At 42.0% G+C, this 13,328-nt stretch overlaps 1 protein-coding gene across 3 annotated transcripts in view; it reads left to right on the forward strand.

The window, feature by feature from the left end:
• The window catches only part of scn5lab (sodium channel, voltage gated, type V-like, alpha b), a 130,582-nt gene that overhangs the window by 90,376 nt on the left and 26,878 nt on the right, over positions 1 to 13,328 (forward strand). For 2 of the 3 annotated variants that reach the window (XM_035415363.1, XM_035415364.1), the window contains one exon: positions 1,309 to 1,746. The exons of the other annotated variant lie outside the window; for it this stretch is intronic. In XM_035415363.1, coding sequence (XP_035271254.1) covers positions 1,309 to 1,746 — 438 coding nt within the window. The remainder of the gene's footprint in view (positions 1 to 1,308; positions 1,747 to 13,328) is intronic. 3 annotated transcript variants of the gene reach the window in all.

The following is a 13,328-nucleotide window of genomic DNA, read 5'->3' on the forward strand; positions in this document are numbered from 1 at the left end:
CCTGATGTTGCTGCGTTTTAGAGGTGACAACCTGGCACAATGGAGCTGACAGTGGGACACATGATTAAGCTTCAGTACACGAGAGCCCCTTTGTCAAATGAGCAGCACAGGTGACCAAGACAATGCGGAGCCATGGCAACTGATTCAACGCGCAGATATTTGATCGGGTGGCTACGTTTACTTTCCAATAAGGAGGGGAACTTTTTAATCAAGTACATTTGAATATCTGCTCTGTTTTCCACTTTCTCTTTCAGTTGTTAGACTGATGGATGCCCCTGTGAGGTTAGATTGGAATTTAAAAGCTGAACCAGATTAAATTCACTTTATTAAGTCAATAGGCCAGGTTATTGATATTGGAGCTTTAAATTATTTTCGAAGAATTATTTAGAATGCTGTAAATAATACTGCTGTTGTGGTTTCACATTTCAGTAAATTCAGTTTAAAGTTTAAATAATGTAGTACATAAATAAAGAGACAATGAGAGGTGCTTAATTACATATGACCATTACAAACATGAAGAGAAACACAATCGCTGGGCTACAATGGGCTGCATTTATAGTGCACTCTTAGCTGTACGTTAACAATGCTTTGATTAAATACCGTCCTTATTTGCTTGACCAAACAAATGATTTCCTGTCTAAAGCGCATGTGTCTCTGCAAGCTTTTTAATCAAAGGCATTCATACACAATCAGCGCACGAGGCCCTCTGAGACACAAAAGCAGCTGTAAACACACGGGGCGGCAGGTTGATCGGGGACGCGTAGGCCTGCCTTTCACAGCCACAGGCATTGTGACATTTCAGACCATCTCCAAATCACACCTGTTTGCATTCCCTGGGCACTACATCGCAGGGTTTCTTCTTTCTCTTACAGACAAAATGCTGAATGCTGAATGTTTTACTCTGGACCACCCGGCGAAGATTGACATGATTCTTTTCTGTCGAATGGTTTTAAAGTTGTAAGATTGCATCTCAGTATTCCACATTTACTGTGTGAAGAACGATGTAGAAGGCAGAGATGTTTTCTGTCACAGGGGCTGTTTTATGTCGAGAAATCTCACTTCTTTCTCACTGAAGTAAACAACAGTCTCAGATTTGAAGGAAATCTTTTTGCCTCTGCTTCTTTTGAGTCTCTTATGATGAAACACAGCGGCTAGGGCATAAGGGCTAGGGTAAATTGACCCTTTCTTTCCCATGGCTATAGTTATCATGTCTGTGGGTGGAAAAAAACTGACAAGTAACGAAAACTGATGAATGAATGAACGGCCCTGGTTTTATCACCCGTTCACAATCGTTTGACTCTCCTCTAGGTGCTGAACCTCTTTCTGGCCCTGCTGCTGAGCTCCTTCAGCGCGGACAACCTCTCCGCGCCCGACGACGACGGCGAGATGAACAACCTGCAGATCGCCTTCGCCCGCATCCAGAGGGGTGTCGGCTGGCTGAGGCTGGCCATCTGCGACTTCTTCAACGGTAACTTCAAGAGACGGCGGCAGAAGGCCAAGGAGGCCAAGGCCATGCTGAAGCTGAAGCGCATGAGCAACCACGCTGAGGGGAACGGCACGGTGGGGGTCATCGGACGCCACGGGGAGAAGTACATCGTCACCGATGGCGACAGCTACATGACCAACCCCAACCTGACCATAAGCGTGCCCATCGCTCCTGGGGAGTCCGACGTGGAGTTCCCCGAGGAGGAGGAGGAGGAGGAGGAGGAGCAGAGCGAGTGCTCGGAGGAAGAGGAGACCAAGCAGGTGAGCCTCTTGCCCTTCGGCTTTCCCATAGTTTTTTTCCCCTTTTTTTAAAGCCCCATCTGTTTGTTTTTCAACAGCTTGAAAAAGCCGGAACTGTATGCCATTGCAGTTACTTTGATAACAGATGGTTTAGTGCCAGAAGGCCATAGTGCACCTCAAGTAGTTTTGTTGGAGGCAGCTAGTGGTGGTGATTTTTAGAGCAGATATCTTACTGATGTTATCTTGTCACTCAGTTCTTAAATATAAAATTTTACTCACACTTTTAAAACAGCTTGTTTGTGATCCAAAATATTAGTGGAAACATATGATATAGAAATGTCACTTCATAATGCATTTATCTTTAACAAAATCATACCTCCCCCTCAGGCTTGCATTGACAGGCATTACTTAGAATTCAGAAAGATGGAATAGCCTAACAGGTCAGGCTGTAGTGGTGCCAAGTGAACATTGGAATATTAAGCAATTTAATGAGCATGTCAATGGAGGTTGGGCTCTGGTGGCTGTAGATCCCAAATATTTTTTTAAGTTGCCTTTCTTTTCATCCTCTCAACATATGTCTCCAGCAGCCTATTATAGAGATCGAGCTGACGCTGATGTGTATGGGCCATGAAACCTCAGCCTCTCAATTTCTTATAAGTAAAAGCTTTACTGCTCTTGATATGCTCGTGTTTGTAATTGCAATAGATGTCAGTTCATCCAGCAAAGTTTGCTTGTACAAACATTTTTCCAATGCCAGTATCATTAGAATGGAACATATGTGAGTTCTTTTAGTGTCTAATAGTGTGTCTAATTTGGTGAGAGAAATCTCTTGCAGAGCTTTTCCTTTCTTATTAATGTTGTGTGGTCCTCCAGGACCAGCCTTTGTCACCCCTGATTACAAGGCTTAAAGCTCCATGCTAGCAGTTTGATTATTTGATTATTTTGTGATGTTCTGTCTGTGGCTTGTCATGCTTTTCACCCCGCAGAGTGCTCCTGTTCATCTTGTTGACAGCGAGAAGGTGAAATTTAGAGCAAGATTACAATTAGAGGGTCAGCTAGATGATCTTGGGAATTTCTCTAGGGTTAAGTAAAGGGACAGAGAGGTTTATCGACCTATGGGCTGTTAATCTGAGCCTAGTGACTGAGGGATTAGTCAGGCAAAAGTGAGTTGAATTAAAACATCAAAGTACAGAGTTCAAGGGTAATAGTGGGTGTTCAGAATATCCTATTAATAAGATGCCTTGAAAATCCTTTTTAATTATAAGCTGTTTGAAAATGCAAACACATTGCCGAACATCATGGTGACTTTATTTATTTGAGAGAGATAAATAAAGCCAACAGAAGACAATGGTGTTTTAGAAAAATCTTTTTAAATGTTTGTCACACGCCAGCGTGACACCCTTGGGAGGGAGATGCGGCAGTTCTGGGAAACACCGTTGGTTACCGCATGAAGCGAGAGAGTGCTAACACACGCGAACACGAAAATAAATAAACCAACATCTTCACCCTTCCCACTCACGGGTTCCGGGTGAAAACAATAAACCTAAACAATAAACTAAAATAAGAAAGACGAAAGAAAGTAAAACCGAACGACCACTTTTCAATATGCTGCTCGTTGCTTGCCCGCTTTCTACCGAACCAGCCCCTCCTGCTTTTCAGTGGCTGTTTACTTTCTTAGTCGTATTCAAAGAAACAAAACTGAAACTAAATGAAACGAAAATCAGAAATGCGCTCTCGGCGTGAGCTCTCGGTCTCGGCCCTGAGCTGTGGAGAGGAACACACTTTTATGCACCTGGGCTGATTAGTTAACACAGCCCAGGTGCGTGTGCTCTCTCCACCAGCCGGCGTGACCGAGACCAATCCGCTTCTCCGGAGGAACTGCATGCCACAAAGTCTTTTTATGGCTTTATTCCTGCTAATATTTTCTCACTTTCCAAGGTTGTATTAATCATGTTTATGTATAACAACAAGTTCCAAGCCTGAAATGTGGCCTAGAAAATAAAAACTGCAGATTCTAGATTTCTAAAAACACTTACCATAAACTGTGTATGGACACTAATAAGGCGTGTTTATGCATAGATTCATAAGTTTCTGCTTCTCAGACCTGAAGCAGGATTTCACTGAATCTAATCGGAAATAGGTGCTGTTTGTCTCATTAATCTCATCCTCAGTTCTAACCTGTGAACATGGCCAATATGCCCATTACAGTATGTACGTAGGATATTTCAATAATCAACCACATGGATCTAAAGCTGATGCTTGAAAATGGTTGTATTCAATATGAAGCAAGCATTTTATTTTCTTAATGTTTTTGTTTTTAGATATTTATGTATTATAGACATTCTCTCCTGCCCAGCTGGTTAATTTGTGTGTAAATGTTAGAATTTTGTGGGAACCTTGATGTAGATCGTCATAATATTGAGTATGACATTATTTACTTATTCTCAGGTTTTTCTATGAACATCCATATATTAAGCCAAGAGATCATAGAAAGAAGCCATTGGCTTTTTACTTTGCCATTTTGATGATTGGATAGAGATTCAGTAATTTAACTGAATGTAGTTGATTAAACTGTGACTACTGAAAGATAACAGTGTCAAAAAGATTTGACAAGATGTCAGTATATGAAAATTGTAGTCAGGTTATAAAAATGAAGACAGCAGCTGCAAATGTTGGCTTTAGTAAGGTCAGAATACTGGAATTAATTTATTCCACTATGATAAACCTATGGATAATGTATCATTTTTAAAATTATTATTATTATTATTTTTCTTTTACATGATTTATATATATATAGAGGTAGCACAGCAGGATTATTAAAATACATAACTTAAAATGCATACACATTGTTTCAGCTTTTTTGGTTTACTCATAATTATTTTATTGTTTTATTGAATTGCTATTTACATGTTTCTTCTCAGTGCTATTGCTCTATGAATTGCAATTAAAGCTGCTGTGGTTTTGTTCCCTCACGTCCTCGTGTGTTGACCTGGATGGGGACAGAGAGGAAAACATCTGGTGAGGCTATTATAAGTCTCCTGTACAGTGCTGCTGTATTTCGAACAGCCTGGAAACGCCTCACTAAAATAAGACGATATAAGGCAAGATATGTATTCTTGGAACCTCGCCTGCCTTCCCCAGTTCCTTTTGTGCGATCATGCATTTTTGCTGCGAGAAAGAGACAAGCATGTCACATAGATTATTGCTTGAATCCAGCAGCATCTTCACTTCCTCTCGAAAGGCTGTGGATTGTGCTGTTCCTCTCTGCCCAGAGATGGACCGCTGAGAAGTTAATAGCTGGCTATCAGGCAGGCCTAAGCTTCTCTGCAGATAAATTGAAAAGCTGTACACCCACACAGAAATTTGCTGTTTTCTGTTCTGGTTTGTTTCGGGTTTCTCCAGAGCTATTTTGCGTTGCAGAAACACTTTTGAACTGACAGAGTGGATGCCATGCCAGTAATTAAATTTGTCCTGTACATGTGTTCCACTTATAGCTTTTGGAACTAGGGGTACTATAGTGGCAATGGCAAAGATTGTTGTTTTTAATACAAAAATAACTTTTGAACATTTTGAAGGTAAAATGTTTGAATTCTGCCATTGCTCATTTTATGCGAAGATCTCTCAACCTTGGGTGGCCATTTAATAACCCATCATAAGTAATCATTGTCTTGGCGCCAAATACTGAATATATTTACCAGTATCCAAGTGTTACAGTACAAAATAAAAACACTGAATAACTATACATGCTGTTTCTAAAATGAAGATCCTCAAATATTAGCTGTAAAAAATTCAGCTAAAACATAAAGTTTGGGTGGAAAAATGCAAAGGAAACTAAAGAAATTATGATTTTGTGCTGTCTGAAATGACTGCCCAATCTGGGCCTCTGTCACAGGACGGGGACGTGAAGCCCTGACTCCAGTGGGATGCTTGCCTCCTCCCCGTCTGCCTGTCGGAATTGGGGTGTGGGTTTTGTCACCGGCAGCCTGGCTGTCTGATCACGGTACTCCTTCATGCAGACCCCCCATGTGACCGGTTGTGTAACTAGGCAGCCATGCTGGGGCAAGCTCTTTCATAATTGTCACGTTGCTCACAAGGCCCCATGGAGCTAATCGTTACTGTAAAAAAAAAGAGAGCGCAAATGGAGACTACTGATTTCTGTCAGGGCGTCACTCAGCTCTCAGACAAACAAGAGAGGGGCTCCCTTGGTACTCACTGGCAGACACACATACACACACAGATACGTATGCACACACACAAACACACACAGACATGCATGCACACACACACACAGAGTTACTTTTACTCCATAGGCTAATTTCTCTGATGAATTGGAAGAGAATCAATATGGCTTGGGGCTTGGTTTGTGATGTCAGAGTCTGACAGTGCACAGAGAGGACTCGACTCATCTGTTAAAGTCTTTTAATCTCCAGCTGAGCCTTTGATTGACCAGTGGTTATATGAGAACGCCTGAACATGGGAAAATCAGACCTCGAATCCACGCTGGAGGCTCTTGCTTGTAAAAAATAAACCAATAAAAAAATCAAACGGAGGCTGAGGCGCAAAGCAGACCACCGGGTGGTCCGCTCTGAGTTCAGGGATTCCGCGGTTCCCCTCCGTTCGTGTCTCTCCGAGCGTCGCGTTCCGTCCTTTCTGACTTCCCTTCACTCCCTGTTTTTCTATCCCTGGCCCACCCCTCCCTCCTTGCTGTCTCTCGCAATCAGCTGGCTGGGTGATAAGGCAGGCCCCTGCGCAGCATGCTGCAGCTGGCTTCAGAGATCCCCTCGCAGCGGATTAAAGGGGCAGCAGCAATCCACCGCTCTCCATTCCTCCTCTCCTCACACTGAAGATGTGCTTACCCGGGGAACGGAAATAAGCCTCTGACGAAATAGGAAGCGCAGTCCTCGTTAACTGCCGTCCTCCTTTCTGAACGTCAAGAAGGTGGAATTTTGAATGGCGCCTTTTCATAAGGGACTTAATTCATTATGGCCATTACGGGGCAGTTACCTCACAAGGGCAGTTACATTTTACAAAATGATGTGAAGTATTGTTTGTACCTCATGGCTTGAGTTTTTAACCTGTTTATTTAATCATTATATTTTATTTATTTATTTGTTTGTTTGTTTATTATTATTATTATTATTATTACTGTTGTTGTTGTTGTTGTTGTTGTTTATTTATTATTTTCATGATGATGCCAACCTTAAAATCACATGTGGCTGGCTGGTAGGGTGCAGCATGCAGCTATTCTGTGACATGACAAATTTGCCACAGCTATAACATTGATGGAATTCAGGACTGCCATAGATGAATGGAATTTTTCACCTTTGACGCTCCCCATCAACTTTGACAATCTACCTGTCAGCGTGTCACGTGTGGGTTCAGGCTTTACATCTTGCACGAGAAGGTGTGGGTGGGGGAAGGAGGGGGAGGGGGTCATCTCCAAATCCATACTGCAGTCAGGGTCACTAGAATGCTGGAATGGTTCTGAAGTACCTTTTCTGTTCACTGTCTTTGCCCTGTCCATGACAGGTCATTACAGCAGCTATTTGACATCAGCGTGTGTTCTTGTAATGCCTGAAGTTGCCACCAGAGGGAGATGATGAAGCCGTTTTCTCCCGTGCTTCTGGGCCATTCCAGAATCTGTTAGAAAAGTTAATGGCAGTGCTCGTGCCGTGCCATGTTAATGAGAAGGTTGAGCCATTTTGTCCCTGCAGCACCTCTTTTACCTAATTACCATAATACTTTCCTTCACTTAATCGTGCTGCGTGGTCCTCCAGGAGCAGCCTTTGTCACCCCTGATTACAAGGCTTAAAGCTCCATGCTAGCAGTTTGATTATTTGATTATTTTGGGATGTTCTTTCTGAGGCTTGTTATGCTTTCCACCTTGCAGCATGCTCCTGTCCATCTTGTTGACAGTGAGAAGGTGAAATTTAGAGGGAGATTACAATTAGAGGGTCAGCTAGATTATCTCAGGAAAGGTGATTTATTCTATGGTGAAGTTATGGGACATGGAGCTTTCTCAAAATAAGGATTGTTAATCTGAGATTCAAGCAGTCATTTCTGTGAGTATAATAAGATTTCCCTGTGTTTTAAAAATAAGCTGTAAAACGAAACCATAAATTAACATGAATGTAACTTTTTAACTACAGTATTCAGTGCTGTTATAATTCTGGCCTATTCTATAACAGGCGACAGTATTCATTGCTATTACAGTACTGGCCTATTCTTTATCAAGGCAAAAACTTTTCTCTGCGTCTCACTGCATTTCTATAGTAATCAGTTATTTTTTGCTATAAAACCAGTGCACTGAGCTGCTAGAGAGCTTTGATCTGGATGGATCATTTTGCAACACATATTGCTCATCTTTATCAATCAGCATATAAAGCAGTGGCAGGTTTCCTGTCAAGGAGTGAGTGATTAAATATTGTACTTCTTTAAGACTATATGCATATTATTATCCTGAACAGCCGCTTTTACATCTTTTAAAGGCTTTTGTGTGCACACTAAACATTGCAGGTACGCAGGAAAAAAATACTTTTTTTTTATGAATCGAGGTAGCTGAAGGTGACATCCTGCAGTTCATTACACTCATAAACAGAGAGAGCTGCTCTATCAACCTGAGTACAGCTCAGGTTAAGTGTGGGTTTGAGGTCAGCTGCACTACCCACAGTCAGATTCTGTGTGTCTGGGACTCGCTGTTACAGCCTGGAGAAATGGCTCTGTCGGCTGGCATTAGTCCCTGTCCTCAACATCTCTGTCTTGGAGGGAGCTTCACAAAATCCTTTTTGAAAAGAAACGTCTTCATATAAGCTGGGCATATTAAGTCAGGACAAAGGTATTGGCTTTTTTGTTCAAGTTACAGACAGTGCTAATAAGTTGTACAAATCATTGTTTCTCAATGATTTGCTGTGCTGTGAGCTCCTTTTCTAATAGCACAATACTGTGAGTATTAATGTACTTCTTGTATGAATTAGATTCCACTTAAGTAAATGGCATCTATTCATAAAGAGATATTAATGCTGTTGCATTCAAAGTGCATATCAGTACACATCAAAGGCTACAAAAAATAAAAGCATTTCACAGTCAGTGGTTCACTGGGTTAATGCACTGTGAAGCCTGCTTCGCCTGTAATGACTTTAGATCAGGTTTACAGAAGGCCTGGGAGGGTTAACAGGTCATCTAGACAGGGCTAATCACGTTAAGACAAGCCCGTGGCTAAACGAGAGGTTATGCCGCAGTTCAGCAGAAGAGTCCCCCAGCGAAAGACTTCAGTGCGTCTTATGGCCTGAAGAGACAAGTAATCCTTCTGCCGGGTCATCTTCTGACCCCCTGGGATTACGCGGCTCCCTCACTGGATTGTCGTGACACCTGTGAGATTGTGTTTTCTTTTTAGCCCTGCCCTAATCTCAGTTGTGATAAATGTTGTTCCATTACGGGACTTTAAAAGAAAATCGAATCAAAATTGCATCAGACTCCCGAACGGCGGCGAAATGGCCGGAAACCTCCGGGGAGAGTCAGCTAGCGCTGCGGAGTCGCGGCAGAGCGGAGCGGAGCGGCTCGCAGTGCTGAGTCGATGGTTTGCGTATTTTCTTGACGGGATGTTGATTGCATAAGCAAGCAAAATGGACTAAATGTTTTGTGTCAGCTAAAATGTATATTGACGAGAATTATTTCTGGTTTTTGGGGAAAAACCTTTTTTAAATTGCTGAAAGCATCGTCATTCAGGTTAACTAAATAATGTGTGGCTCTGTTTATGCTGTTTTTTATTGTGTACTTTTATTAAAATGTTATTTCATTGACTGAGCTTGGTACAAGTCCTGAAAGATGAACAGATATGCTCTACTAGTCTCAAATCAAACATGAATATTTGTTCTGAGAACATTCATGGATACATAGAGTATGAAGATTACATGAGTTTGGCATTGAAGATAGTGAAATAATACCTATAAAGTGAGAGTTTATTGAATTTTTAGATAATTGACATGCATCTTAATCAAGCAAAGTAAATTAAAACAGATCGAGAGGCATGCTAGATTCTTGCTAAAAATATATTTAGGCAACTAGCATGCCAGTTGTCAAAATATTTAGTTAGCTAGTAATCCGAAAGCTTGCTAAAAAAATTGTGCTTCCTGTGTTATCCTTCACATCATATTCAAGAATGCAAAAGACATGTTCAATTTTTAAGAATCTATTTCATCATTGCAAAGAAAATACCGCGCTTCTGTCAGAGATACATCACTCAGTTAACTTTGGCACCAGCTTTCAAATAAATACACAATAAAGGCTTGCAATAGAAATCTGTGCTTTTTAAATATCAGCATTTAAAAAGCAGGGTGTGAGAAGATTAATGGGGTCTTTAAGTCATTGATACACGCTGAATGACAGACAATGAGGAGCACATTTATCTAAGTTAAATACTATTTGGACGTGAGAAAATGCTGCACTATGCTGAAAAATAATGCAACCACAAAATCATTTATTTAAATGCTATAGTCTATTGTATTATAATATAACCTGCACTGAGTATTCATATCCTTGTTTGCTTGCTAATACAATGATCCATATGAAGTTACCTGCCTATTATTTTCCTCTTTATTTACAGCACACCAGCCATCGCTGCATGGTATGCTATAGCATGATAATCATGCCTGTCATTCAGGCTAGCTCAGTAAAACTCAGAGAAAGATAGCCTTCAAGCGCTAATCTATGTCAAGTCTACTTTCATTCTGGTGACTTAGATTGGAGCTTGAGAGAATTTTTGCTACTGAGCTTGTTAAACAGATATTTTTTTTATAGCAGTGCACCCCTGTAATTCCAGTCATCTTCCAGTCGCACATCACAGAAGATCCTTCAGCCATGTGAATACAATGCTTAAGCCTAGACCGAGTGCCAGGGTTCAGCTGGCATTACCGGTGGCACACAGGGTTCTTATTTCATGGTGTTTTAATGGCGGATGAATGTGGCTTTGTATCCCCTTCCCTGAGGGGGGTATTTATAGTGTGTTTGTGGTGGTAAATGCCTCTGGAATGCGCAACACTACCGGGCACCGCGCGTCTGTGGGTGCCGCGGCCTCTAGAGATGCCAGGCATGCCAGGGCTGCCAGCCTGGAGCCCCGCTGCTGAGGGTGCCATCTGAACCAACCGGGGGTGGGGGGAGTGAGGACCGCAGGAGGGGGGGTGGGGGGAGCGAGGACCGCAGGAGGGGGGGTGGAGCAGGTCCAGGTGCACACTCAGATTCCTGAGGGCCCCCAATTTTTAAACCGGGACAGATGGCCCTGCCCACAGACACGTACATGCGTACACCCACCCCGTCGACACACCGGTACATCACCGAGGCTCATGGGAAAAGGATAATGAGTTTGATCTGTGGTCTGCTTTTTAGGAGCGCCGACCGAAATAGAATGCTTGCAGGCGCGAGAATGGGGCTCGGCGACGAACACGCAGTGACAATGCGGGCAGCGGAGTGCATTCGCGGGGGAGGCCTCCTCCCCGCTGTCAGAGGGAATCCATCCAGCGCCGAGGGAGCGGAGGGTGCAAAGGTTTCGTGTTGAGCAGGAGTTCCCTCAGCTGTGCCGTGAGGAGCGCTGTCCTTCAGTGCGGGAATGTGTTGGCTACCCTCTCCGTGCACTGCGACCTCAGTATTCTGTAACAGGCCTAATTGAACCTTAACGCCCTGTCTGCTGCGGTTCACCTTTCAGGAGTTATTTTTTATCGTCGGTAATCTGAGTGAAGACAGAGAGCCCCGGGACACGGGCTCTTTGTCTGCTGGAGTAGGCTGGAAACAGTGGGCTTTGGTGGACCTAGCAGTACCTGACCAGGCCTCATCTTTGTGGAGCAATGCTCTGGTGTGATAGAAGTGGAACTGTTAACCGGTTCTGAGGAGGGGGGGAGTCTGTTACTGCAGGTGGTGCAAGGAAGGTTCTTAACCTTCAATGGACATCAATATATTTTCTGTGCCCAGATCAGAGCAAGGCCTCCTGTTGAGCTTGAACAGGGGAGGCAAATTCACCAAGTAAGCCTCAAATCAGTAAAGTCTATTATGTAAAGGCTTAATACATCAATAGGACATTAAAGGCAGTGTCTGTTAAGGGCTCAGACTGGCTTGAACCACACAAAGCATACTTGTATATTTGTCACTCTGCTTTTTTAGTGCTGAGTCCAGTATATCCCTTGCAATTTGGACACTGTAATTGCAGCAGTTTTTTTTTTTTTTTTGTACTGACATTCATCAGTTTCCATGGCCCATTATAGAAGCACAGGGGAAATTCAGCAAAATTTCATACAGTAAGGTTTTTGTTTGTCATTTAACCAGCCTATTCTGCAAACGCTGTTCTTTGAAGGAAAAACGAATGAACATGAAATGTGATGATGTGGTAGTTATGCTCCTAGCCCTTGTTTTCTTTTCTTATGTGATGAGTCATAGACAGCGTGTGCACATGTCACTTCCAGCTGGTTGACATTGTCATGGTGACAGCATATCTCCAGATACTCTGAAGTGCTTGGTATAACACTAGCCAAGCAAAGGGGGGGTCGTTTTACCCTTTAGTGTCTTGGTGCTCTTCAGGAGGTCTGGCTTCAAAATTCATCACACACTGTTGTCACATGGTGCCCATATCACTATTGTGGCTTTTACAATATGGAGTATGATGTCATGAGATTAAATATTTGACCATATTTGACAAAAAATGCTTTTATATGTATCTGATTTCTACGGGTAGTATAATTTTGTGAAATAAAAATGAGTTTGTTTCTCCTTAAATATCCACAATAAATGTAGTATGTCATATACAATTAGGAGTTAATATAATTGCAAAGATAGTATAAACCACATTGTGAAGCTATTTCACTCATGTCAAAAAAAACAGAGCTCAAATTTAAGGGTGATAATTAAGGAAATGGCTGCTGCAAATACATTGGGACAAATTCACAAAATCTTTCTTGAATTATTCTTACTTTTGTTCTTAAAAACATTCCTACAAAAGACTAATATGGGATTCATGACACATGTGGAGACCTTTGTTTTTTTCATATCCCAGTTGTATGAGATGATGAATGCTGACTTTTAGGTGGTACATTTTAGGTACAACCCTGTTCGTGTGATTAGCATAAGGAAACAGCCATGAACAAATACAGGTTTATGACTCCAGGTTTATGTTTAGCATGTAAAGTAGAATAACAGCAAGTGCTTCTGGGTAATGGCCTGTGTGGCACAGTTATATAATATTTGGTTCTCGCATTCTTAAGACTAGTGGGTTTCAGTCTTTGAAGTGTGTAAATTAATGTCTTTGCCTTTTGACGTCTGTATCACTTCCAGTTTTTGCGCTGTCACAAATTTATTGTGAAGTCCTGTGTCGTCATCTCCTCTAAGCAAAACAATGCACATTTTTATTGCGTTTTTATTTCTAGATCATCAGTCCTGTCTCGAGAGGTCAGTAGTGTAATCTCCTGCCATATTTCCAGCTTGTTGACCTTCTATATAGATTGAAATGTGTGCTGCAGATTACAGCTTGAAATGCAAAAGATTAAATGACATCGTAACATATGGTAATAGCTTGATGGGTAACATAGGGCAATGGTAAAAGTAGGCCAATACATATATTACTT

The sequence above is a fragment of the Anguilla anguilla genome, chromosome 4 (genome assembly GCF_013347855.1).
Source record: "Anguilla anguilla isolate fAngAng1 chromosome 4, fAngAng1.pri, whole genome shotgun sequence".
Classification (NCBI taxonomy): domain Eukaryota; kingdom Metazoa; phylum Chordata; class Actinopteri; order Anguilliformes; family Anguillidae; genus Anguilla; species Anguilla anguilla.